Source organism: Neomonachus schauinslandi, chromosome 5 (assembly GCF_002201575.2).
Source record: "Neomonachus schauinslandi chromosome 5, ASM220157v2, whole genome shotgun sequence".
Taxonomy (NCBI): Eukaryota; Metazoa; Chordata; class Mammalia; order Carnivora; family Phocidae; genus Neomonachus; species Neomonachus schauinslandi.
The window spans coordinates 94212149-94239205 of record NC_058407.1 but is presented as its reverse complement, the minus strand read 5'-3'; the positions used below and the strand labels follow the sequence as shown (position 1 = coordinate 94239205).

General features: G+C 36.1%; 1 protein-coding gene across 1 annotated transcript; it reads right to left on the bottom strand.

Moving 5' to 3' along the window:
• Positions 1-4148: 4148 nt before the first annotated feature.
• CLECL1 (C-type lectin like 1) lies at positions 4149-24756 on the bottom strand. The gene is made up of 6 exons (XM_044915220.1): positions 24675-24756; positions 19368-19454; positions 17024-17122; positions 11736-11905; positions 4755-4819; positions 4149-4263 (listed from the first exon to the last, which is right to left on the bottom strand). The coding sequence occupies exons 1-6, from the start codon at positions 24754-24756 to the stop codon at positions 4149-4151; spliced, it is 618 nt and encodes a 205-aa protein (XP_044771155.1).
• Positions 24757-27057: the final 2301 nt, after the last annotated feature.

Here is a 27057-nt window from a genome sequence, read left to right as displayed (position 1 = left end):
GAGACTTTTTAGCATTCAAGTAGGGGACCAAAGAGAGTGAGCTGTTTAAAGCAAATTTGGGATTATTTTGCATTTGTTCAATTTACATCAGAGATCCTGTTCATTTCAACTCTTCTAAGCATCCTGATGAAATTAATTTTAACTCATATCTCTGTAGTCAATTTTTTTTTCACAGAAGCATCCGATTTTTAGTATTCATGTTGATCTTGTAGTGCCCTGATTTTTCTTCCTTATTCCCCCAAATGGTATATTTCAGATTTACTGTCCTGGTTCTGCTGCCACCGTTCTTATCAGACAGTCTGTGTCAGTTTTATGGTTCACTTCTGTATTTAGAGTGGGGTGCTATGATTCTCTGGTTAATGGAAACTGAAAAAATGAGATGTGTTAATAGTGATTTGCTTATATATTTCTATGCTCCCCCCCCCCAAAAAAATTTAAGGCTAATTTAACTATTTGATTGGGCTGTACAAGGAATCAAATGCATTGTGGAGATGAACAGTGATCTGATGATTCATTGTGAATCTTCATATAGCTCAGCTTTTAGTTTCTAGGTACAGGTTTTGTTCCAGAGACATCGGTAGACAGCTTGCTTGGCTGCAGGGACCTTAAAATTTCCTTTCAATGCCTCCCACCCTCATTCCCTAGGAATTGCACGCATACTTCCCTCCTGTGATTCCTGAGAATCACCAGAGACCACAAGGTGTCACTAAGCTCTGAGACAGGTCAGCTCCTACTTGTATGCTCTCGCCTCCATATCAATTTGCCTCTGCTGTGGTCAGGGTTTTCTTTCATTCCCTATGTTTTTTGTATGGTGTCTACTAATTGCACCTTTTTTCTTTTTCCTTTCTTATCGGTAAGCTGCAGTAAGTCAGTTACTGATGTTAACAGCTGCTGTCAATATCTCAGAACACCATAAGAAATGCAGCAGTTTTCTAATGAGGTCTTCCTAAGAACACGTTTGTTTAATGGCTCCGTCTGCTGGAGAGAGTCTGAACTGCTTGTTTTTGTTATCAGATAAAATTGTCAGAGACAAGCTAGAAAGTTCCTAATTATAGCTGGACATTTTTCAGGGAATTTGCCCTAAAGATGAAACTACTGTTAGCAGCATTGTGAGGGACTGAAGAGAGGGAAGTTCTGAATTTTCAGCATTGCAAAATGTCTTCTGTTAAAGTGAGGGCACCAATTGGGAAGGATTGAGATATTGAGAACTGGAATGGGGATATATAGGAAGATTCTAATCAAGCTAGGGACATGGAACCCTAAATTTTATTGAGTCTTTTTTGCCAGTAAATGTAGCCCTTTCACCCCCATCTGAGGAGGTTAACCTTGCTTTGCTTGAAGCAACTGTAATTCCCTCCCTTAAGTAGATGGGTTCTAGGTTAAGTGAATAGAAGTCTAACCTGAATTCTATACATAAGAGATCATGTTCCTTCAGTTAATTTTCTGACTTGAGCCATTTTACAGACCCAGAATATCTTTAATTCCAAGTGGGGGGCAAGTCTTTGAGAAAGAACTCTTTTAAACAGAAAAAAAATTATATAGCTCATCTTTTCCCTACTCTTCCCTAAAAAGATCTATGACCATTAACATGGATGACTATGCATTGAGGAAAGAGAAATAATAAGACTTTGGAGGAGTTGCTGGGCAGTAGCTCTGAATGGATACTAATTTCAGGAGACCCAAACCGTCATTGTATTATACTGATCAGAGTAAGGGCATAAGGAGGTCAAATGATGAATGAAGTTGTGGCTTTGTTCTGCCTCACAGGTCTGCCTGTTTTCTTCATCCATCAGAGACTTCTCCCTGGGAAGAACCTACAGCTAGGCATGTGGATGCCAATAGCTTCTATCTCCTGAAGACTATAATCCAAGAACTCCTGGATATATATGTAAAAAAAAGAATGGATTTCCAAATTTGAGAGGAGAAAGAAAATAAGAAGGGATCGTTTCCAAACTATCTGAGGCAAGATTACCAAACAAATTATTCTGGGACCACCAAGGAATCACTTGCTGGACTCTACCCTAGAATCACATGAGCAGGAAACACCACCAGCCCATGCCCTTTAGTGAAGGAATGCAAACCAGAGTACCTGCACCGTCATCAGCTGTGTCTGAACTCCAAGACCTTTGTAGACCACTTGCAGCACAAAGTGTAAGGTATTTTTTTTTAAAGATTTTATTTATTTATTTGACAGAGAGAAACACAGCGAGAGAGGGAACACAAGCAGGGGGAGTGGGAGAGGGAGAAGCAGGGAGCCCGATGTGGGGCTCGATCCCAGGACCCCAAGATCATGACCTGAGCCGAAGGCAGACGCTTAACGATTGAGCCACCCAGGCGCCCCAAGGTATTTTTTTTTAAGATTTTACTTATTTGAGAGAGAGAGAAGGAAAGGGGAAGCACAGAGGGAGAAGCAGACTCCCGCTGAACAGAGAGCCTAATGTGAGGCTCGTTCCCAGGACCCCAGGATCATGACCTGAGTCAAAGGCAGATGCTTAACAGACTGAGCCACCCAGTGTTAGGTATTTTTGTGTCTATCCCCTGTATACAGCAACTCCTTGTTGATTATTGTCCCTCGAGATAGTCTGTGTTTTCAAGTAGTTATTCTGAAAATCAGGCTAATAGATATTCTTATAGTTTTATAAACACTACCGGGCTCATAAAATGAAACTTTTTTTTTTTTTGCTGGACTGTAGTGCCAACATGCCATAAGACAAATGCTTTACCCATCAGTTTATATAACTGTCCAACTCAACATACACAAGTTGGTTTGTCGTATTATGATATGATGTGCAAGAAAACTTGTAAGGATATGATCACCATAAAGAGGTGAGCATAAACATCACAAAAAAAGTTTGTCTCTGAAGCATTTAACCCTTCCTATAAACTCCCTTGGCATTTATAGGATTCTCTTTCCAATATCAGTCACCCACACAGAACAATTCTTCAGTTTTCCCCTGGCACTCAATGACCTACCAATTGAGCCTCCATTGTCTGAGTCTGTTTCTTTTGTAGCCTAGCTCCCCAGCCACTCATCAGTATTTTACTTCTGTGATCACTTAGAGAAAACTTAATATAGTAAATAATCTTTCGAGTATTTATTATGTGCTAGACACTTTAAAAGTCACTAGAAATACAAAGATAGATATTGAAACTTTATGTAATTTACAGTCAGGTGAGGGTGGAGAACATTAATCAAACATTCACTCAAAGACTGACATATGTAAGACCAAAACTGTGATAAGTGCTGGGGAGGGGACTCTAATGTTGGGATATATGACCTTGTCATGGAGCTCAAGGAAGGGTCCTTAAAAACTCAGCTTATATAGAGAGAATGTTTGAGGGTTCACTTGATGGAGAAGAGAGAAAAGAGAATTCCAGGTATAGGGAAAATGTCTGTAATGCAGTGTGGTAAAATTTTGTATGAGTTCTTGAAGTTTAGTCTAATGTGGTTGTGGTGCTGGGAGTTGGGGTAAGTTTTGTGTAGACAGACACTGACTAAGTAAGCAAGGATTAGACCTGACAAGGGATTTCTAAGCTGTGTTACGGAGTTTGGTGTTATTTTAAGAAAGATGTTAAAGTGTTTTTCAGAAGAAGGGCTGTATTTTTAGTATACATAGTTTTTAAATATCACCTAGGTTACATGTCAGAGAATAATTGAAATGGGTTAGGAATAGAACAGGAAGACCCTGTTATGGCAGTTATTTAACATTTTAATTCCTTGCTATTAAGATTGTGAAAGCGATGAAGAGAAGAGGTCAGATTTGAGAGATATTTAGTAAAAAAGGTGACAAGACTTGGTTTTGCGAGAGGCAGAGTGGAGAACAGCCCGGAAGTGTGGGCAGAGAGAGGGTGGTGATGAGACAGCTGGTTTATAGGTTGTGTAATTTCTTGTGTGGCGTGCTATTGACTGAGAGGCCAAGTACTAGAGGGTTGTTCCTTTTGTGAGGAAAGTTAATGCATTATTTTCACACGCTGAGTTTGAAACGCCTTTGAGATTTTAGATTTGATATGTCAAATAAGCACTAGGAAATGTGTGTGTGCCCCCCCCCACACACACACAGCCCTCTGGACTTTGATATAGTCTGACATCAAACTTCATGTGGCATCTCTCAGTCAGAAAAATGGAGACCGATTTTCTGCAGCGTGAATTAGAGTTGACAAATCCATCGATCATTTTGCTCACAGTTTTGTCTGGCTACTTTACTACGAGACACCTGGGCACATTTCATGCTCCGGGTTATCCGTTTTTCTTCAATTGAAAACCTATAAGGAAAGAAAATGCTTATCTTTAAATCAGGTTATGTCCAGAGACTAAAGAGGGCCTCAGAAAATACTTTCCAATTTTTAAAATAAAAATATGATCATGGAAACAACTGAAACAATACACACTATGATGGGTAAAGTGATTCTTCCCACCCTCAGTTTTATTTCTCAAGAGAACTTAATAGCTAATGATGATTAGTCAGAGATGTATATGGATGATGCTAAAAGGGCACCTCTGGTTTGCTCATTTAAAAAGTATTGAAATGAGCAGAAATTTATATTTTGTAAACTGAATTGGGTTCTTTTTACATTTGTCAATTTACCTCTTAAATAAGATGATCAAATGAAAAGACACTATTGGCAAGCCCTATTTCACACACCTAAATCTTCTGAGTGGGTGGAGTGAGATTTCTTTTGTTTCTCAACTTTCCGAGTAGACCATTCTATACATATATTTATCAGATCATATGAGTCGGTCAGGAAATTTATACCAGTTTCCAACAACATCAGATGACTCTTTCTTGTCACACAATATGGGATTAAAACTGCAAGAAAGCTGAAATACAACAAACTCACAGATGGGAGTCAAAAGGGTTGTTGTCTACCCAGGTCCATGATTGCCCTCCAGGTGGAATAGTTAAGCCAATCCAGTAAAACACTGAAGTATTTAGGTACCGCCACAGGAAACTCTAAATAGAACAGGAAATGTTACAACAAACAACTGATTCTAACAGATACAAAAATATATATATATATATGTATCTCTAGCGAAACTTGTATGTGCTTGGTCCTGAACTAGAAGCAGGGAATGGACAGGTAAGACATACATCACATTCTTCTTTTCTTTTTTTTCTTCTTATTAAAAGATTTTATCTATCTATTTATTTATTTGGGAGAGAGAGAGAGAGCACGAGCACAAGTTGCGGGGGACAGGCGGAAGGGGAGGGAGAAGCAGCAGACTTCCCGCTGAGCAGGGACCCTGGGATCATGACCTGAGCCGAAGGCAGATGCCTAAACTACTGAGCCACCCAGGTGCCCCTACTTCATGTTTTTCTAACAGATCACAGCAGAGAGACAAATCACTGCAGTGCAACGTGGTGACAGTCAGGTGGAATTTTGTATGATTGCAGGAGATATTAAGACTGTGAAGTCAAACTTCCAAATTTGAGCCCCTGTTCTATGATTTACCACTGTGCATCTCTGCACAGTTATTAAATCTTTTTACTGCTGTTTTCCCCAATCTCTGCAACTCATTTATTACAGTACCTATTTTAAAGAGCTACTATTGTTTTGCTATTAAATAATATTATTATATACTGCTTGGCACATAATAAATTCTCATTACATAAATGTTAGTGGTTATTGTAAAAATGAGTATGAAATAATATATAGAAGGAGGGGAATATACAGGGAAAATTAAAGAAAGAAAACAATATCGAGCTGATGTGAGACATACTGTTCATAGTTTCTTAATATCTCTTTTTAATATCTCTTAATATCTTAATATCTTAATTTTCTTAATATCTCTTTTTTCTATAGTAATATAACCCCAAGCGATATATATGGCCAGATGTAATGAAGGCTACATTTCCCAGGCTCCCTTTTGGCTAAGTGTGACAATGTGACTGACCTAATTTCTGGCTAATGGATTAGAATGGAAATGATACTGAAATTGTAATCAAGCATTTAAAAGGTAGGGCTATAACTCTAGAAAACAGTATGGAGCCTCCTCAAAAAGTTGAAAATAGAGCTAGCCTATGGCCCAGCAATACCCAAAGATACAAACGTAGTGATCCAAAGGGGTACATGCACCCCAATGTTTATAGCAGCAATGTCCACAATAACCAAACTATGGAAAGAGCCAAGATGTCCATCAACAGAGGAGTGGATAAAGAAGATGTGGTGTATATATATATATATATATATATATATATATATATATATATATATACACACACAATAGAATATTATGCAGCCATCAAAACCCCCCAAAATCTTGCAATTTGCAATGACGTGGAACTAGAGGGTATTATGCTAAGTGAAATAAGTCAATCAGAGAAAGACAAATATCATATGATCTCACTGATATGAGAAATTCTTAATCTCAGGAAACAAACTGAGGGTTGCTGGAGTGGTGGGGGGTGGGAGGGATGGGGTGGCTGGGTGATAGACATTGGGGAGGGTATGTGTTAGGGTGAGCACTGTGAATTGTGTAAGACTGATGAATCACAGACCTGTACCCCTGAAACAAATAATATATGTTAAAAAAAAAAGATAGTAGGAAGGGAAAATGAAGAGGGGGGAAATCGGAGGGGGAGAAGAACCATGAGAGACTATGGACTCTGAGAAACAAACTGACGATTTTAGAGGGGAGGAGGGTGGGGGAATGGGTTAGCCCGGTGATGGGTTTTAAGGAGGGCACGTATTGAATGGAGCACTGGGTGTTATACGCAAACAATGAATCATGGAACACTGCATCAAAAACTAATGATGTAAGGTGTGATGACTAACATAACATAATAAAATAAAAAATAAAAGAAAGATAGGGTTATATCCTTCTATTCGTCATTTCCCTCTTTTCTGATGGCTAGAATGTGGACATGGTGGTGAATCAACCGGAAATAGGTAGATACGGACAGTACCCTACTGATGAGACCAGAAATCCATAGCTGTATGGATCACAGTGTGAGTGACACAACCTATTGCATATATGAATAGACAGATTTTTCTCCTATTTTAATGCTTTGGAATTGGAAACATCAATCTATAGCTTGTAGCAGTTTAATTTTGAGCTTTGTTTTTGCTTTTTAATTTTACTGATGCTTTTAAGTGTACTGTTACATCTTATAATTAAAAGTGTTTTAGATTCAATAAACAAAGTACACATCTACCTTGTATAAGCTACAGTGGGTTTGGTTCTCCCTCACCTGCAGCCAAACTCATATGCTAAATATCATAACTGTTTGTAGGAACATAAATAGTCATTAGGCATACAAGAGAGAGAATAATGTTTTTCCATTGAGTTATCTTGGCAGTATGGCCAGAAAAATCAGTTGACTAAATTTTGCAGGCCTATTTCTGGCATCTTGATTCAGTTTCATTGATCTACATATCTCTCTGCCAATTTTACACCATATGAACTAATTTTGCTTTATTGTAAGACTTGACATTTAGTAACGTACATCTTCCATTTTTCTGCTTGCTTTGGGTCGAGTTTGCTCTTTTTCTAGTCTTTTTTTTTTTTTTTAAAGAGAAGCTTAGATGATTGATTCTACATTATCTTCTTTTCAAATGTAATCACTCAGGGTTATAAGTTTCCCTCTAAGCTCTGCTTAAGCTGAAACCTGTGAATTTTGACATTAAATGTTGTTTTCATTCAATTCATAATATAGTTTTAAAATTTTCTTCTGACCACTTCTTCTTTGACCCATACATTATTTAGAAGTGTGTTGTTTAATTTTCAAATATTTGGGAATTTTCCAAATACTACTCTGTTCCTAACTTCCAGTTTAATTTTGTTATGGTCTGAGACATGTTTTGTATAATATCTTATCTGCATTTGTAATTTTTAAAAGTTTATTAGGTCTCCAAATATGGTCTGTCTTCATGAAAGTTCCAGGTGTATTGAAAAAAAAAATGTGTATTCTGCTTTTGTTGGATACAGTTTTCTATAAGATTAATTCGGTCGAATTGGTTGACAGTATTGTTCAGGTTAATTATTTATTTATTGGACTTGTTTTACTCAAAGAGGAGTGTTGACAACTCCAACTGTAATTGTGAATTTCTCCATTTCCCTTTTTAGTTCTATCAGTGTTAACCTTGTTGCATATACATATATAATTGACCCCCGTTATGAGATTCAGGGGCTAGAGAGTGGAATATTATGGACTGAATTGTGTCTCTCCAAAATTCATATGTTGCAGTCTTAACTGCCAGTACTTCAAAATATAACTGCATTTGAAGTCAGAGGCTTTAAAGAGGTCATTATGCTAAAGGAGGGCTATTAGAATGGGTCTTAATTCAATCTGATTGGTGTCCTTATAAGAAAATTTGGACACACAGAGAGACACAGATGCACGTACACAGAAGAAAGACCATGTGAGGACACAGTAAAAAGGTGGTCAGCTGAAAGCCAAGGAGAGAGTCATCATGAGAAACAAAACCTGCCAATACCTTGATCTTGGACTTGCAGCCTTCAGAACCACAAGAAATTAATCTCTGTTGCTTAAATCATTAAACTTGGGGTACTTTGTTATGGCAGCCCTGGCAAACTCAACAACGCCTTCATCATTGTGCAATAGTCCTCCTTGTTCTTGGGAGTGTCTTGTTTCTTCTTCTTCTTCTTCTTCTCTTTTTTTTTTTTTACCTCGTACTTGATTGTTGAAAGCTGTCTAGCATGTAGCGACTGGGTTAAATAGTTTTGTGGATAGAAATGAACACAGAGTTCCTTCTCCTGGGTCTTTAATGTGAGGTTTAAGTTAATCATTATGGGGGTGAGTTTGCGATTTATCGTTGCTCTGGTTACCCTCAATGCCCCACAGGTTTCAAATCCTGTAATGATATCTCGTGTTTTGTGTTTTGTGGTTTTTGTTTGTTTGTTTACCAGAGACACGTCTCCTTGACCTGAGTGTTTTGGTTTCCCTCTGCACCATGCCTCAGAGAAGATCTCTGCGCACATTCTTCTTCCTCCCCTGTCCCTCTCCCAGCAGTGTTCTTGACTTCTTATCTGAAACTTGTTAGCGTGACAGTGAAAGGCAGCTGAGGTGGTGGTCTTGCTTGTTCTGATTGTGCCTCAGTGTTAGGCAGCCTCTCATCCCTGTGTCTTCTCCATGCTTTCTCCCTTCTGCCTCCCCTACCCTGCCTGTAGCTGTGGTCCCATTGTGTATTGGTGCCCCTCCCATAGGAGTATCTTTTGTCCCTAATGCTCTTTCGCACCTGCAGTGATGTTTCACCAGTTCCCTAAGGGCACCTGTCCTTCTCACCAACACACACATGAAAGCTGTTGCTGCATAGTACAGAGAGCAGACAGGGGACAAGGATCTAGGTGGGATTCCTTGCCACTGCTGCATCATTGCTGTTTTCTTCTCCCAGGTCTGCACCACAATGGACACTTTCTCATGGTTCTTTCCTATCTTGAGAACCAGTGGCATTTCCAGAAAAAAAAAATAGCCTTCAAAGGACTGTAGAATTCCCCAATTTCTGCAGGGCTCAGGAGAACTGTTTTGCCCACTTACACTCAGACTTAACTCATTTTTCAATTACTCTGACAGAACTCTTCTTTCTGATGTCTGGTGTCTGATTTGTGTGTCCCAAGTAAGTGGGGATGTGTCTTCTCTCTCCCACAGGTACCTGTTTCAACATAGATTTTGGTTCTGCAAACTTAACTCTCCAATAGATTTGAAACAAGTTGGCAATTTAAAGGTAACGCCGCTCCTTCTCATTTGAAAGTTGTAGTAACATTTCTTCAAGATCTTTGCATCATGGAATGAAAGCTATAAACCTTGTTTTTGTTTTTTTTTCTTTCTGTTTTTGTTGTTTAAATACCTCTTTTTCTCACTCTCTTCTTCTTCTTCCCCTTCCTCCTCCTCTTTCTCCTTCCTCTTTCTACTTTCTTTTCTTTCTTTCTTGCCATATGGTGACACATGGGAATTCTAGGACTAATAATTCTCTTTTTTTCATTTTATCTTAACTTATTTGAGAGCTGGAAAAGTATTTGCTAGAAAATTATTCTCTGTTTCTTGGAGTAATTATTCTTCTATAATATGTATTTTATCTGAGTTTTACTTGTCTTTTTTGGAAAAGTTTGGAAACAGAAATATGTATGCATAAATCCTATGCTGATTTCTTTCAGATTCTTATTTATCCATGAAAGAGAATGATTACATGTAGCCCATTCATTTGTTTAGGAAAAATGTGAGAGAGGTAATCTAAACAGGAAGAGGAAAGTTTCTAAACAAACAGGGTTGCTGGAGGGGAGGTGGGTGGGGGGATGGGTAACTGGGTGATGGGCATTAAGGAGGGCACTTGATGTAATGAGCGCTGGGTGTTATATGCAACTGATAAATCACTAAATTCTATCCCTGAAACTAATAATATACTGTATGTTGACTTAATTGAATTTAAATAAAAAAATTTTTAAAAATGTTGTCTTAGTCTACTGGTCTCCCTAGTCTGGTTTATCAATCGCCTAGAAGACATGTCTTTTCTGCCTTTCAGCATCCTTCCCTTTGATGGTGAGCAGGAAATAGATGAGTTTCTGAGTGAAATCTTTTATTGCACGATTTCTCCATGCAATGATTATCCCTTTCAGAGCATTCTCATGAGATGCTTTCCAGTTGATACCTGCTTCCCCTTTCTTGTCTTAAAATTGACCTCTTGGAGAAGAAAACAGATCTCTTCAGCTCTTAACCTATCCTGGATTTGGATCATATTTGAATCAATTTGAACTGCATCTGATAGTCTTACAGTCTGAGATTTGGGGTTACACTGGTTACAGCAAGAAGACAGTTCACTTCTGTTTTTGTTTTTCTTGTTGTGGTGGATTCTTGTGAAACTCAGAAGACTTTTTTTCTCTTCAGAAGTTTCAACAGCTGTGCTGTTCCCTCAGATGGTTATGACTCAAACAGGGTTGTAAAACACTGCTGGTCATTGGGTTTTCAGAAATGGAAACTTTGACATAACTTGTCATTCCAATATACTAATCCTCATGCTGAATACCCTTATTTGATACTTGCAAATTAACATTTATATTGGCTTTATTACTTAAAGGTTTAGTGCCCAACATTCATGTAGTAAAATTTCAATTTAAATTAAACCAGAGTTAGTGAAGTATTCTGCTCAAGGGAGAATGAAATGTTAATGAGGACTGTTCTGTATTTCCTTTTTTTCAATATCATCTTAATTTTAGCTACCATGGTATCTGACTGTAGCCTTCAGGAACATTGCAATAAACATGAGTGATGAGGTAAGATATTAACAGTCATACATTTTAAAATGGAATCTAGTAAACAGTAGGGATCCCTTATGGAGAAGAATTTAGATGTGCAATACCAAATGAATTCATCCAATCCATAGTGCCCCCCTCAAAAAGCCTAAAATAATCCTGTAATTCAATGATTCATTCAACCAACATTTGTGTAGTTAATAGCAATGAAGTTTAAAATTTATTTCATAGAAATTTTCAAATATGTGGGACACCTCGATGGCTCAGTCAGTTAAGCATCTGCCTTTGGCTCAGGTCATGATCCCAGGGTCCTGGGATCGAGTCCTGCATGGGGTTCCTTGCTGAGTGCGGAGCTTGCTTCTCCCTTTGCCTGCTCTGCCCGTCTGCCTGCCATTCCCCCTGCTTGTGCTCTCTCCCTGACAAATAAATAAATAAATAATCTTAAAAAAAAAGAAATTTTCAAAAATGTAGCACAACAACTGCATTGAAAATGTGAAGAATGCTATAATCTCTAAGTTTGATATCTCACCATATCAATGAGGTCTTGAATCACCATGAGATGTGAATTTTTCATGGCACAGTCATTTTTGCTTTCATCCCAAGATTTCTTATCTTCAGCAATCCAGTAACATTTTCCCCCATGTAGCGTCCAGTCTTTAGAGGGGCATGATTTATGAACAGTGGAAAAGTTGAAAGAAACTGGAAGGAAAAAGGTAAGTAATTAAAAGAAACTCAGAACTGTATCCCTAATACCATATACTGATGAAAGCCTCTCAAAATTTGTTAAGTTATGGTCTAAAGCTTTTTTTTTAAAGATTTTATTTATTTATTTGACAGAGAGAGAGCGCGCACGCACAAGCAGGGGGAATGGCAGGCCCAGGGAGAGGGAGAAGCAGGCTTCCCGCTGAGCAGGGAGCCTGACACAGGGCTGGATCCCAGGACCCCGGGATCACAACCTGAGCTGAAGGCAGATGCTTAACCAACTGAACCACTCAGGCACCCTTGTCTAAAGCTTTTTTTGATGAAAGTATGTGGTTTTCTCAAGGTGGATTTGGAAAAAATAAAAATTAACAGACTTGCGACCATGTGTATATTCATTCTTTCTTCCTTTCTTTCTCTAAATTATTCACTTAAAAATATATCATGTTCTGGAACACTACATCAAAAACTAATGATGTAATGTATGGTGATTAACATAACATAATAAAAAAATATATCATGTTCTCTATCAGCAAAACAATGTACCATGCACTAAGATCAATAAGTGAACATCCAAGTTTCAGGGAGATAAAAATTTTAAAGGAAAAGTAGAAATTAGAGATTTTAATTAGTGATCCACCAATGAACCAGACATTTTGGGAATTATATATCACAGTGGAATAATTCTTCTTTGGCAAAAATTGTGCAATAGGTGGCCCCCAAAACTCAAGAAAGATTGACCCTTCCATACTCAAAAGGATCTTGACATCAAAAATGTACTTGTAATAGGTTGTTTTTAATTTATAGTATTTGCCAATAAATTTAAATGATGACACATAGGCATCCTGTATATACCAAAACTTTACTGCCCCTCAAATAAATATCCTTTAAAAACACACACATACTGGGCGCCTGGGTGGCTCAATTGGTTAAGCGACTGCCTTCGGCTCAGGTCATGATCCTGGAGTCCCAGGATCGAGTCCCGCATCGGGCTCCCTGCTCAGCAGGGAGTCTGCTTCTCCCTCTGACCTTCTCCCCTCTCATGCTCTCTATCTCATTGTCTCTCAAATAAATAAATAAAATCTTAAAAAAAAAAACAACAAAACACACACACATGCCTCTTCACACACAATGACCTGAAGCCACTGAATCGTGAACAAAAGCAGGCAGATTTTGGAGGGAAAGTGACACTTGAAATAGGTGTAGCAAAGCAAAAGTTTCTCATTTTTACACATTTTAGCTTAAGATAGACCAATGTTGGAGGCCATGTAGAGTGAATAAAACTTCAATAGCCAATCTGCAGTCTTTCTAGCCTAAAATACCAGAGAACAGAGTTTGGGGCAACCACAGATGCTAAAAATGAAGGGTGAATCCCTTAAATGAGAAAACATAAAGGATGTGCACCAAGTTCTATGGCTAAAATTTTTCCAAGTTCCTGGCTGATGCATGTGAAAGTTACATTCCAGCTAAGGATTAAAGAACTGATTTGAGATTAGAGCTGCTGCCCAAAAGATAGAAATTAAAATTTGAGTCCAACTATACCAACTTCCTGCTAAAATAGGAAAAATCAACATTTTTTTGGAGAAGTACATCAGAATCCTTAGATTTCTTAGCATCACTTTCACAATGTCCAGGGCACAATCTCAAATCACTTAATGTAAGAAAAACCAGGAAAATATGACCAATTCAAAAGAGAAGGGATTCAGTGCAGCCCAACAGGAAATGATGCAGATATTAGAATCATCCCCAAATATTCTAAAGCAGCTGTTCTAACTACGCTCAAGTACATAAAAGGAAATATGCTTGCAATTAAAAGATACTTCCAAGAAATAGAGAATTTTGAATTTCATTAAGAAATGAAATTTATAATTGAGAGATACATGATATGAAAATTTCATTAGATTGGCTTAAAAGCAGAGAATTAGAAGAAAAAGTGGTTAGTGAACTTGAAATTGTCCAATATAAAAAACAGGGAAAAAAAGTTGGAAAAAATGTAGAGTCTCAAAGATTTGCAGGGCAATATAAAAATATCTAACATATATGAAATTGAAGTCCTAGGGATGTCTAGGTGGCTCAGCCAGTTAAGCATCTGCTTTTGGCTCAGGTCATGATCCTAGGGTCCTGGGATTGAGTCCTACATCGGGCTCCTTGCTCAGCGGGGGACCTGCTTCTCCCTCTGCCTGCCGCTCCCCCTGCTTGTGCTCTCTCTCTCTGACAAATAAATAAATAAAATCTCTTAAAAAATACAGGGAAAAAGGAAAGAAATTGAAGTCCTAGAACCAGAGGAAAGAGAAAATAAGAGAAAAAAAGGATAACAACTAAAATTTCTCCAAATTATTTAAATTTATAAATTTATACTTTCAAGAAGCTTATCAAACCCTAAGCAGGATAAATATGAAGACAATTGTATGTAAAAATGAAATAAACTGCTTAAAACCAAAGATAGAGAAAAATCTTGAAAGCAGAGAAAAATTGCATGCCATTTACAGGGATATGATTATTTAAAAAAACCCTCATTCTCATCATGAATTATGGGGGGACAGAATATAGTGAAAAATATCTTTAAATTGTTGAAGGGAACTAAGAAACAGACTCTTAACTATAGAGGACAAACTGATAGTTACCAGAAGGGAGGTGGGTAGGGGGATGAGCGAAGTAGGTGATAGAGAATAAAGCACCGGGTACTGTATGGAATTGTTAAATCACTGTATTGTATACCCAAAACTAATACTACACTGTACTTTGACTAACCAGAATTTAAATAAAAACTTAAGAAAGTTGTTTAAGGGAAAAAAATAACTGTCAACAAAATATTCTATATCCAATGAAAATATCTTTTTAAAATCATGGCAAATTTAAGACACTTTCAGATAAAAGAAAACTAAAAGGATTCATTATCATATAGTCAGTACAATGAATGTTAAAGGAAGTTCTTCAGGCTGATGGGAAATGTTTATAAATGGAAACTTTGATATTGAAGAAAGAACAACGTCAGAAATGGCAAACATACGGGTAAAAATAAAAGCGTAAGGTGAGCAACGTACATTCAAAAGACCTTTGTTCTTGCTTTCAATATTAAGTCCACACACTTGTCTCGTTTGTACAGTTCTTCTTTAGATTGATATAATACAACCAAATCCAAACCCTTCCAGACAATAATGCCAAAGACATGCTGTAATTATAACTAAAGACCCAGGAACAATGCAACCGAGACTTTCAAGAACATATTTAATAAGAAACTACTATATTTTCACTTCTATATTTCTGATAGTAGCTACTTTGACTAGATAGTACCAACCATTTTTGTATCATGGAATATTAAAAAAAATTTCTAAAGTATAGCAAGATAAATAAATAAAGTCTATAGTCTACCAATTAACCACCTGGATCTTTATAGCTCAAGAACCTTAATACATACCAATGTTAGGGCACACTGTTGAAAAAACTCTCTTCTGAAGATAGTTTTGCTATAAGATAATTAGATCCTAAAAGAATTAGATTAAAAAATATTGCTTAGCTTGTAAGAAATAAGGGAAATAGCTAAAGGGAGGTACTTAGCTAGAGGTGGAATGGGGAAGTGTTTCCATAAGTGAGTTCATAAGGCAAGGTTCCCCTCAAGGCTAATGATTTATATCAGTGCTAGGGTCATAAGACTCAACCTTGGATTCACCAAAAGGTGATGGAGTGAGTCAGTGAGACTGATTAGTTCAGGGTCTTCAAAAGTGCCTCAAGTCATCCAATCATTAGCTCCTCATTGCCTCCCTGCAGATGAAAATGTAAATAATTTTTGCAAGAAAATATCTTTATTTTTTTAGCAATTCCATCAACTGAAATCATTCAAATTAAAGTAAAAATATACCAAATACTTTTAAAAACATGCAACATAGCAGGAAATACAAACAGCAGATGTGGTCATGAAAGACTTTAGGTATTTAAAAAATCATATGTATCATAAATAATAATGTTTTAAATTATTTAAAAAATAAAAGAATAAGTAAAAAAAGATCAGATAATAGGACACTATCAAGAGCTAACAGGCTCTTAGGATTGAAAACTCTGATCATTGGGGGTGCCTAGGTGGCTCAGTCGGTTAAGCCTCGGACTCCCGGTTTCAGCTCAGGTCATGATCTCAGGATCATGAGATCGAGCCCTGGGTCCAGCTCTGCTTGGAGTCCGCTTGAGGATTCTCTCCCTCTGCCTGCCGCTCCCCCTGCTTGTTTGAGCTCTCTCTCTCAGACAAATAAATAAATAAAATCTTTAAAAAAACCCAGCTTGACAGAACTTAAAGCTAGAGTTTTATTTAATACCACTACTACCATGTCTGTAGTAGGTACAGTACACTGCAACGCTTTTGCTTTGGGGATAATGTCTCACAAAATTTGCCCTCATAGTCACACAAGTTGAAAAAAATGAACATATGTTGTATCAGGTAGGTTTTAGAATGTGCTCAAGGGGGCTTGGAAATATCAAATCCAATTTAATGTTTTAATGAATTCCCAGAATTTGTATGTACTCTATATTATGGGCTGGTAAGTCTTTCTAATAGAATTACACCTGGATGTTCAAAAGAAGAATGGTATATAGTTTTTCATATGGAATTAAGAACTAAATTAACAGATTTAAAAATGTAATAAAAACCACTGGAAAAAAAAGAGAGGAGAAAGGCCAAATAATTGTTTTCTTGACTTTTAAAAGTGTGCAAATATGAGAGAGCAAGAGAAAGATTAACATAAGATTACCATTTACAATTGTTTTGCATGTAATAACATTACCTGGTAAGAAAAAAAAATAGTATAATCATGAACTTTAAGAATGAAAATATTCTGACTATATTCTGCACTTGCACATGCCCCAATAGAAATAAAAATAATAAAATGCAATTATTTCAATGAAATACCTTTTCAAAAATCTAGAACTCTTTATAAGCTCATTTTTTTCACTTGCCTTGGATCGTTGAATATTTTTGTCATGGACTATAATGGGTCCATAAAAAACAATGATCTAAACCATCCCTCTATAGTGGTAGAGGAATCTCTCTTTTCAGATATATTACAGTAAAACCAATGCTACTGTACATGTCTGGTTACTCAGGAATCAGACAATATAAAATAATGTTACCTGTTGAGGTGATTGTTCTAGATTTATTTTCCCCAGTACAGAATTTCTCTTTTGATTCATTTTCCACTGTATTATGTCTTGCAGATTTGAACTGGGTAACTGATGAAAGAAGAAACATATTTTCCTAATTAAATAAAAAAGCATAAAACCATTGGGTTCTAGTGACTCTCTAAAGTTCAATAATGTAGAAATTCTAGAGTAAGTTAAATAATTAAAAATTTAAGGGGGAAAAACAACACTATTTTTCCAAGATTTGAACTTTCTTTTGCATTCTTGTTAATTTTATTAATGTCAACTTCAGCAAAAATAAAAAAAATATGATCTAGGACCAGTGGGATATTCGCCTAATTTTTCTCCTGGAGTTTTCATATTCATTTTAATAAACACAAAATAGCCAGCTGTGGACATAAGCTTCATTTGGATAGTTTGTGCTTAGTGAGATATTGTTAAATTATATCCAGTGTCACCTGATTCAGGGGGAAGATTTTATATGCTTTGGTTTGTTTCATAATTCTGTTTCTTTCAAGATTCTGCATGTAAATGCTGCATATAGAAGGGTTGTGTGAGCCCAGAGTACTTTTTCTCCAAAGAGGAAAGTATCTTTTTTTATAATTTTAACTGAAATTACCTTTGGTAACTTTTAATTTCAAAATAGGGTGTATTAGGCAATTGAATCTTTAAAATGTATTTTGGTAATGGATGTATTAGAGACAAACAAATATATTTTATTAAAAAACTGTCATTTTAGTAACAAACAAATCTATTACCTTAACAAAAAATATATAGAAGAGATTTTTCATTCTAATTATTTTTGCTTCCCTCTCCCTTAATTTTATAGCTGCAATTAGACAATAGGTTATGTTAAACTAGTCAAATAACTTATCTTTCTGGGGCTTAGGGTGTTCATCTCAACTAGAGGTTTGACCTGGACTTCTAGCTCTTTCTAGTTCTAGAATTCTACCACAGTGCCTATTTATTTGTAACTTCCAATGCCATTCATATTTTTAAAATTAATTAATTAATTTTTAAATTAACATATAATGCATTATTTGTTTCAGGGGTACAGGTCTGTGATTCATCAGTCTTACACAATTCACAGCGCTCACCATAGCACATACCTTCCCCAATGTCCATCACCCAGCCACCCCATCCCTCCCACCCTCCTCTACTCCAGCAACCCTCAGTTTGTTTCCTGAGATTAAGAGTCTCTTATGGTTTGTCTCCTTCTCGGATTTCATCTTGTTTCACTTTTCCCTCCCTTCACCTTGTTTCTCAAATTCCACATATCAGTGAAATCATATGATAATTGTCTTTCTCTGATTGACTTATTTCGCTTAGCATAATACCCTCTAGTTCTATCCATGTCATTGCAAATGGCAAGATTTCATTTTTTTGATGGCTGCCTAAAATTCCGTTGTATATATATACCACATCTTCTTTATCCATTCATCTGTTGATGGACATCTAGACTCTTTCCATAGTTTGGCTATTGTGGACATTGCTGCTATAAACATTGGGGTGCACGTACCCCTTCGGATCCCTACATTTGTATCTTTGGGGTAAATACCCAGTAGTGCAATTGCTGGGTCATAGGGTAGCTCTATTTTCAACTTTTTGAGGAACCTCCATACTGTTTTCCAGAGTGGCTGCACCAGCTTGCATTCTCACAATGCCATTCATAACTGCTAATATCATTCACAAGGGTGCTTTGACATAAGCAGGTATGCATTGGCCTGTTCTAGGGTTTCATCTGGAAACCTGAATTCCTTGGAATATATACAATCTGTATGTGACCTTTGTTCTATAGATATATGTGAAGAACTTTTCTCCAAGCATTTATTCAATAATTAAAATATTTGCTATCTGAATATTGGATTATGCTGTTATGTCCAAAGTACATGAGTACAATTTTTAAATGCTGCATTTAGCTGATTAATTGTAGGCAAGTTTCTCACCTATTGATACAAGATTGTTAGTGTCCAGTAGTAGCTAATACGAATAAACTTACACAGAAATATACTACATAATTTCATTTCCTTTCATCTGAATGTAGTTTTACAGAAGCTTATATTTAGCTCACTATCAAACTGCATTGTGTGATTTTGACCATAAAATATAAACATAGTCCTGACTTCTCTTTCCTTTATCAGTTCATTTGAATCCATAATGACATCACATGCTGAAGTTCTATGGAAATATCTCTAATTTTAATTTTTTCAAATTTCATACATTTTGTGAAGTTGTCCTGTATTGTTCAAGAACCACTTGAACAGCAAACACTATTACAACAGGTCATTAGAGAAAAATGCTTCAGGATAAATGAATAATTTTGATAATTACTTACCCAAAATGCTCAGCACAATTACTGTTACAAAGAGGATGATGATCATTGCACATCCAACTTTCAGGAAAATTCCATGATGGTGAAGATCTACAAAATTGGATAAATTGGACAGATAAAATTGGATAGTAAGCCCAGCAGGTAATTCCTTATATGGTTAGAGATAAGAAGGAGCTGAATAAGCTTTCTTGGTTATCATGCTTCTAAGTTAATTTCCTTTGAAATACATAGACCCAGCTTCTTTTTGCTCACATGCACACACACCAAGAACATATTTGGCTTTCTGGTTTGTGAAGAGGGGACTTATAAAACTGAGTGGATATGAATTTTTGTTTGTTGGTTCATCATATGTGTTCCACAGCATTAATCTTACAATGATCTACTCTCTACAGTCCTAAGTTTTTATATAAGACTGAAACCCTCCAGATTCTCTAATAAGTTTATTGACAACACCCACCTATTTGGATTGATCCATTCTTTTCTCTTTTATGTAATGCACCTACTTAAATAGTGATACATAACTATAATTTCATACATTTCATTCATTTTTATTTTAAAATAAAAGTACTCTTAGGGATTACCTTGTCCAACATCTACAAATTTATGGGAATATTCAAGTCCACAATCACACAGTTATTTGATGACAGAGCTGAGATTAGGCCTCAGCCCTCTTGACTACCAAATGAGTGGCTGGTTTGCTATCCATACTATCTCATTGCCTTTTATTACTCAAAAGATAATAATAAATCAGAAAAAGAAGCAAGAATTATTAGCTTTGGCTGATAGTTAAACCAACAATCTCTAATCCAAAATAATTGCAGTGTATCAATTCCACTATATATATGATATATACAAACATACATACAATACACTGAGCAAGTAATAAAATAATTGATTTTGAAATACAACCAATTATAAAGTCAAGCATCAAGACCAATTAACTTAATGCTAATCTATTATTATAGAGTACTTGTTCTATGTTCAAATTATTACTGTTGTTAAATAAAACATCTTTCATGGAAGCTTATTAATTCTCAGAACATAAAATATCCATGTATTTTCATTTATCATGTAAAACAATGCAAATTGTGCCAGTTAAGGTAATTGTAAGAAGAAGATGATGGTATCCCTACATATGCTTTTAATATAAACAACTAAGTTTACAGACCTAAAAACTTACAGAATAAAATTTCAGATTTCATTAAAAGACTGACTTAAGGGATATTAGGTCATTCTTTTAGGCCCCAATGTAAGATTTATGAAAAGCATGAATTTCTCAGTGTTAACCTGGGTATTCTCAGTGGAATCACACATTCCCACTGATAATCTGCTCAATTTCATCATGACAGCCTTCTCTGTTTTATCTTAGAGAACCAATGAACCTATAATATCTATTGAGTATTTCATGAGATCCATTTATTTATTTATCCATTTATACATTCATCCATTTACTAAGCATCTTCTGATTGCCTTCTATATACTTGGTACTGTGTGAGATTTGGAAATATGAAGATTAAGAGATTAGGGAAACCGTCTCAGCACATATGAGGCTCTGAAGTGGTAAGGAATATGGTAACTTCAAGGAGCAAAGAGGACAATAGCCAGAGCAAAGTAAGTAAGATAGGGAGTTAGAAGAGGAAGATGAGGGTCATGTCATAGTGTATGTAGGGCTCTGTAGGACATGACAATTTGGTGTATCAAATAATTCTTTCCTTCTACAATGATATGACACATGAAAACGGAAGTTTTATTTATCCAACCTTAGGGATATGCAATGAAAGAGTAAAAAATATTTGACTTCTTGTCACCAGCACCATTGTGGGTAATCCCCAAATCTCTAAACCAGGAAGGAAGTAAAGTTCTATTTGTAAACAAAAGGGAAATCAACCAACTTTTTTCAAAGAAATGGAACAAATATTCCTAAAATTTGTATGGAACCAGAAAAGACCCCGAATAACCAGAGGAATGTTGAAAAAGAAAAGGAAAGCTGGCGGCATCACAATTCCGGACTTCAAGCTCTATTACAAAGCTGTCATCATCAAGACAGTATGGTACTGGCACAAAAACAATCACATAGATCAATGGAACAGAATAGAGAGCCCAGAAATGGACCCTCAACTCTATGGTCAGCTAATCTTCGACAAAGCAGGAAAGAATGTCCAATGGAAAAAAGACAGTCTCTTCAACAAATGGTGTTGGGAAAATTGGACAGCCACATGCAGAAGAATGAAACTGGACCATTTCTTTACACCACACGCAAAAATGGACTCAAAATGGTTGAAAGACCTAAATGTGAGACAGGAGTCCATCAAAATCCTAGAGGAGAACACAGGCAGCAACCTCTTTGCCCTCAGCTGCAGCAACTTCTTCCTAGAAACATCACCAAAGGCAAGGGAAGCAAGGGCAAAAATGAACTATTGGGACTTCATCAAGATAAGAAGCTTTTGCACAGCAAAGGAAACAGTCAACAAAACCAAAAGACAACCAACAGAATGGGAGAAGATATTTGCAAAAGATATTTGCAGATAAAGGGCTAGTATCCAAAATCTATAAAGAACTTATCAAACTCAACACCCAAAGAACAAATGATCCAATCAAGAAATGGGCAGAAGACATGAACAGACATTTTTCCAAAGAAGACATCCACATGGCCAACAGACACATGAAAAAGTGCTCAACATCGCTCGGCATCAGGGAAATCCAAATCAAAACCTCAATGAGATACCACCGCACACCAGTCAGAATGGCTAAAATTAGCGAGTCAGGAAACGACAGATGTTGGCGGGGATGCGGAGAAAGGGAAACCCTCCTACACTGTGGGTGGGAATGCAAGCTGGTGCAGCCACTCTGGAAAACAGTGTGGAGGTTCCTCAAAAAGTTGAAAATAGAGCTACCATACAATCCAGCAACTGCACTACTGGGTATTTATCCCAAAGATACAAATGTAGGGATCTGAAGGGGTACGTGCACCCCAATGTTTATAGCAGCAATATCCACAATAGCCAAACTGTGGAAAGAACCAAGATGTCCATTGACAGATGAATGGATAAAGAAGATGTGGTACATACAATGGAATATTATGCAGCCATCAAGGGGAATGAAATCATGCCATTTGCAACAACATGGATGGAACTGGAGGGTATTATGCTGAGCGAAATAAGTCAGTCAGCGAAAGACATGTATCATATGATTTCACTGATATGAGGAATTCTTAATCTCAGGAAACAAACTGAGGGTTGCTGGATTGGTGGGGGGTGGGAGGGATGGGGTGGCTGGGTGATAGACACTGGGAGGGTATGTGCTATGGTGAGCACTGTGAATTGTGTAAGACTGATGAATCACAGACCTATATCTCTGAAACAAATAATACATTATATGTTAAAAAAAAGAAGAAGAAGAAGAAGAAGATAGCAGGAAGGGAAAAATGAAGCGGGGGGAAATCGGAGGGGGAGACTAACCATGAGAGACTATGGACTCTGAGAAACAAACTGAGGGTTCTAGAGGGGAGTGGGGTGGGGGGATGGGTTAGCCTGGTGATGGGTATTTAGGAGGGCACGTACTGAATGGAGCAGTGGGTGTTATACGCAAACAATGAATCATGGAACACTACATCAAAACCTAAATGATGTAATGTATGGTGATTAACATAACATAATAAAAAAAAATGGAAATCAAAACCTGGAATGCAGAATTGAAAATACTAGTTTTGTTGCTTGAAGTGAGCTAAAATAACTTCTAGGAAATTAGACTAATAGTATGAGAGTTTTTATGGGTGGGAGAATAAGAAAGCAACTCTAGTCCACATTATTTTCAAATTAAGTTCTATCTTCTCATAGAAAATGAGGGGCGCCTGAGTGGCTCAGTTGTTAAGCATCTGCCTACAGCCCAGGTCATGATCCTAGGATCCTGGGATCAAGCCCCGCATCGGGCTCCCTGCTCGGCGGAAAGCCTGCTTCTCCCTCTCTCACTCCCCCTGCTTGTGTTCCCTCTCTCGCTGTCTCTCTTTCTCTGTCAAATAAATAAAATCTTTAAAAAAAAAGAAAAGAAAATGAAAGCACCCAGTCTAGGGAGAAAAGAAAGTGGATAAGCTTTTATTGGGCAAAGTCAGAGAGGTAATGTTTAAAAATAAGGAATAATATGCTTTTGCAGCCAGAGAAAACCACACCACAGATTCATTTGGTAACTGCAAACTAAAAAATATAAAAGAAGAAATACATTCTTTGGAAATATAGAAAAGCAAAACATTATATTCATTCCACAAGGGCAAATGCAATGAGGAGATTTAAATTATGTAAACATTTTATATAAACTTTATAATATAAAAAACTCTTATCCTAGAGAAAAGAAGAGAAATGCAACATGAAAATTTCCCTAATACTTTAAAGGATAAAAAACACATTGAATATGAAAACCTATCATCCTTGAGGTTGCTTGTGTTTAAGGTACAATGTTATCTTTAGCTATATGCCTTTTTCTTTGTATTTCACAAATATTCCATTACTCAGACGTTCATTAATTCTAAACTTCATGAAATAAAATACTAGCATTTCATGTCTCCTTAGTTCGGTTTAACATTGTTATCCTATCAATATGCAAATTTCAAAAAGATAATTAACAAGGTGAATTATAGCCAAGTGCTTTTTTCCTTTGTGTAAGTGAATTTATCATATTATATTAAAAGGAAATATATAATCAGGGGTACATAAAGCTGTAAAGAAAGGGGTCATAAATACAGATGTCACTGTATGAGTATAAGTAGTCACTGTAAGAAATAAAGAGAATAGAAAGGCTATGAAAATCAAAAGCATAGTTCAACTCATCCCCCTGCTCACCTCCCCTCCAGTAACCCTCAGTTTGTTCTCTATAGTTAAGAGTCTGTTTTCTGGTTTGCCTCTCTCTTCTTCCCCCACTATGTTCATTTGTTTTGTTTTTTAAATTCCACATATGAGTGAAATCACATGGTATTTGTCTTTCTCTGACTGACTTATTCCGCTTAGCATAATACTCTCTAGCTGCATCCACAGTGTTGTATGTAAGTGATGAATCACTAAATTCTACACCTGAAACTAATATTACACTGTATTTAAGTAGCTGAAATTTAAATAAAAACTTGAAAAAGAAAAGAAGAAAATAAAATTACAATTAACTTTGTTTCATTAAAAAATTCACTCTTATTTTTGCATTCAATCAATTTTTCTTAGAATCTAGTCTTCTAACTATTGTTAGTAAGACATAAACAAATGCAGGATAGAAATAAAGGAGATTAAAGGTAAAATATTAATTTTTAAAGGACCTCTAAAGCCAACTTACCAGATTTCTGAAGTGAGGATGAATTTTCTAAAGAAAAATTCCCATCAATTTTAATATCAGCATAGACTATATCTCCAGCCATTGCACATATTAAAAAGAGAGAGAAGACCAAAAATGATGTTTTACTGAAGGGAGTCTCAGTTCTGCAAATAAACTTCTGGTGAAGTCAAATAATCTGCTCTCCCAAATTTGGTGGATTTCCTCCATGAATATAGGACAAAAGCAATGTGTTCAGTCTTACCAATCAAGGTAATAGATTTTTGAACACTTCATGATATGGAAGAAAACTACTATTCATCCAGCAGTTTCTTGCTCTACAGTTTGTTTTCTAGGTTTGGAATAATTTTAACGTTTAATACCACAGAAGATATCATACCGCTTTTTTCTTCTATAAACTACTTCCTCTTTTATTTCAGACATATATTCTCTGGTAGAAACTCTGATCATTCAGCATTTTCTCCCAAGTGGAATAGCAATTTGGAAGGAGGACAAAGAAAAGGGATTTTATTATGGAGGTGATAGAAATGCATCTTCTCATCTTGCAATGCATTGCATTTACCTAGGTATTACCTTTTTTTTTTTAACCTAGGTAAAAATTCCCTTAAACCTCTTTCTTCTCTCATGTGGTTTGTAATATTAACATCAAACTGAGTCAAAGCATGGATCCTGCAGAGGATTTCCAAGCTGAAAAAGTATATTTGAGATAGAAATAAACTCTCTGTCAAAATAACTCAAGGTTGTGTCATAAAGAAGAAATCTTATGTTTAAATAAGGTTCATAGAATTTTCCTCTTGAGTGCAATATAGAAAACAATAGATTTTAATCTCCTGGCTCTTCTAAAGCTCCATTAATATTATATTAAAGGAATAAAAATTTAGAAGTCTAAAACAATAATGAAAAAGAAGTGAATTCTAGACAGATAAGGAAAAAAAATCAGCCACTTCCCAGAAGATAGAGATATGATAACTGATGAAACAAAGCAGGAGAAAGTGAAGTCAAAAATAAGCAGAGGGAAATACCTGAGGAGGGACCAGCCACCCATGAAACCCTCATAAGACTCAGAGCTCAGAAATGTCAGATATGAAAAATGACAGAATGCATTAGTTTATAACTAGTAGATTAATTGAAATTCTGCACATGAAAGAGTTGATTTCCTCAACATTTATCCAAATACATTGCATAGAATTATTTAAACTGCAGTCATCCTTACCCCCTCAGATCCAAGGAATTTTATCTATGTTAATCAAATAGCTAGAGAACAGACCTTGGTTTACTGGCATCAAGTGTTCCCTCAGTATAATGGCTAAACCCACTAGGCTTCTGACATGGATGGGCTATGTATGGGTTGACCTCTGTCTCTCAAGACTGCTATGGCACTTTTTCTTCCCTGGGTTGTTCTAACACTTTATATGTTGATCTGCATTTTATACATGAAAAACTGACTTTGAGAGGTTATATGCAAATAGTTGCATAACCAGTACATTTTCAGAGTGAGGATTTGAACTCATATCAAACAGTCCAAAGCCCACACTATGATGCGATAATGCTTTCTAGATTTTGAAAGCAAGCATCACATTTTATTCTTCTTCTTTGTTATATCCATCCCTCAATCTATGCCCGAAACATAACAGACACTTAGTAATTATGTGTTGGATTACCAAAACAGTTAATGCTACGTTGAATTTTATGACTGTACTCTTAATATTTTTCCAGAATGAAAGCAATCATTTTTGACTAAAAAGTAGACTTCTATTCATATGAAAAATATTATTGAAAAACCAAAAGAAATAGTAGCATGTAGAGAACCAAAAGAAATAGTAGCATGTAGAGAATCTATTTAAGTTAGGTAATAAATCCTTGGGATCTACACATTTAATATTAATAATCTGTCTCCTCTCTATGTCCAAAATAAGTAATCAAGGTATGAGTTATGAAGTAATCTCTAACTTTGTTGAGATTTAACTTTGATTGTCATTATTCTTATAGGTTGGGCTCACTTAGCCAGAAAAACCATTTTATAGATGGTCAACTTGTGGATTAGTTAAATAATGGGATATTAAAAGTAGTTGTGCCTTTGCAATGTGTGTCACTAAATAATAGAAATAAAATATGTCCAGAAACAAAATAGAGCTGTTCAGCTAAGTACTCTAGATTCATCTAATATTCATCAGTAAAGGCATGAAAGAATAACAGCTTAAAATGATCTCAAACTTGGTGGCAACTTTCCTAGTCTATAACTTTTTTGAATGTTGAGTTCAATTAAGCATTAATGATTAAAATATGTGGTGTTCAGTTATCATTATTGATGGATACCAGATCTAAGTAATTAAATATTATGCATTTGAAATGTGCCTTATTATTGTCCTAACTTTAATTATTTTAT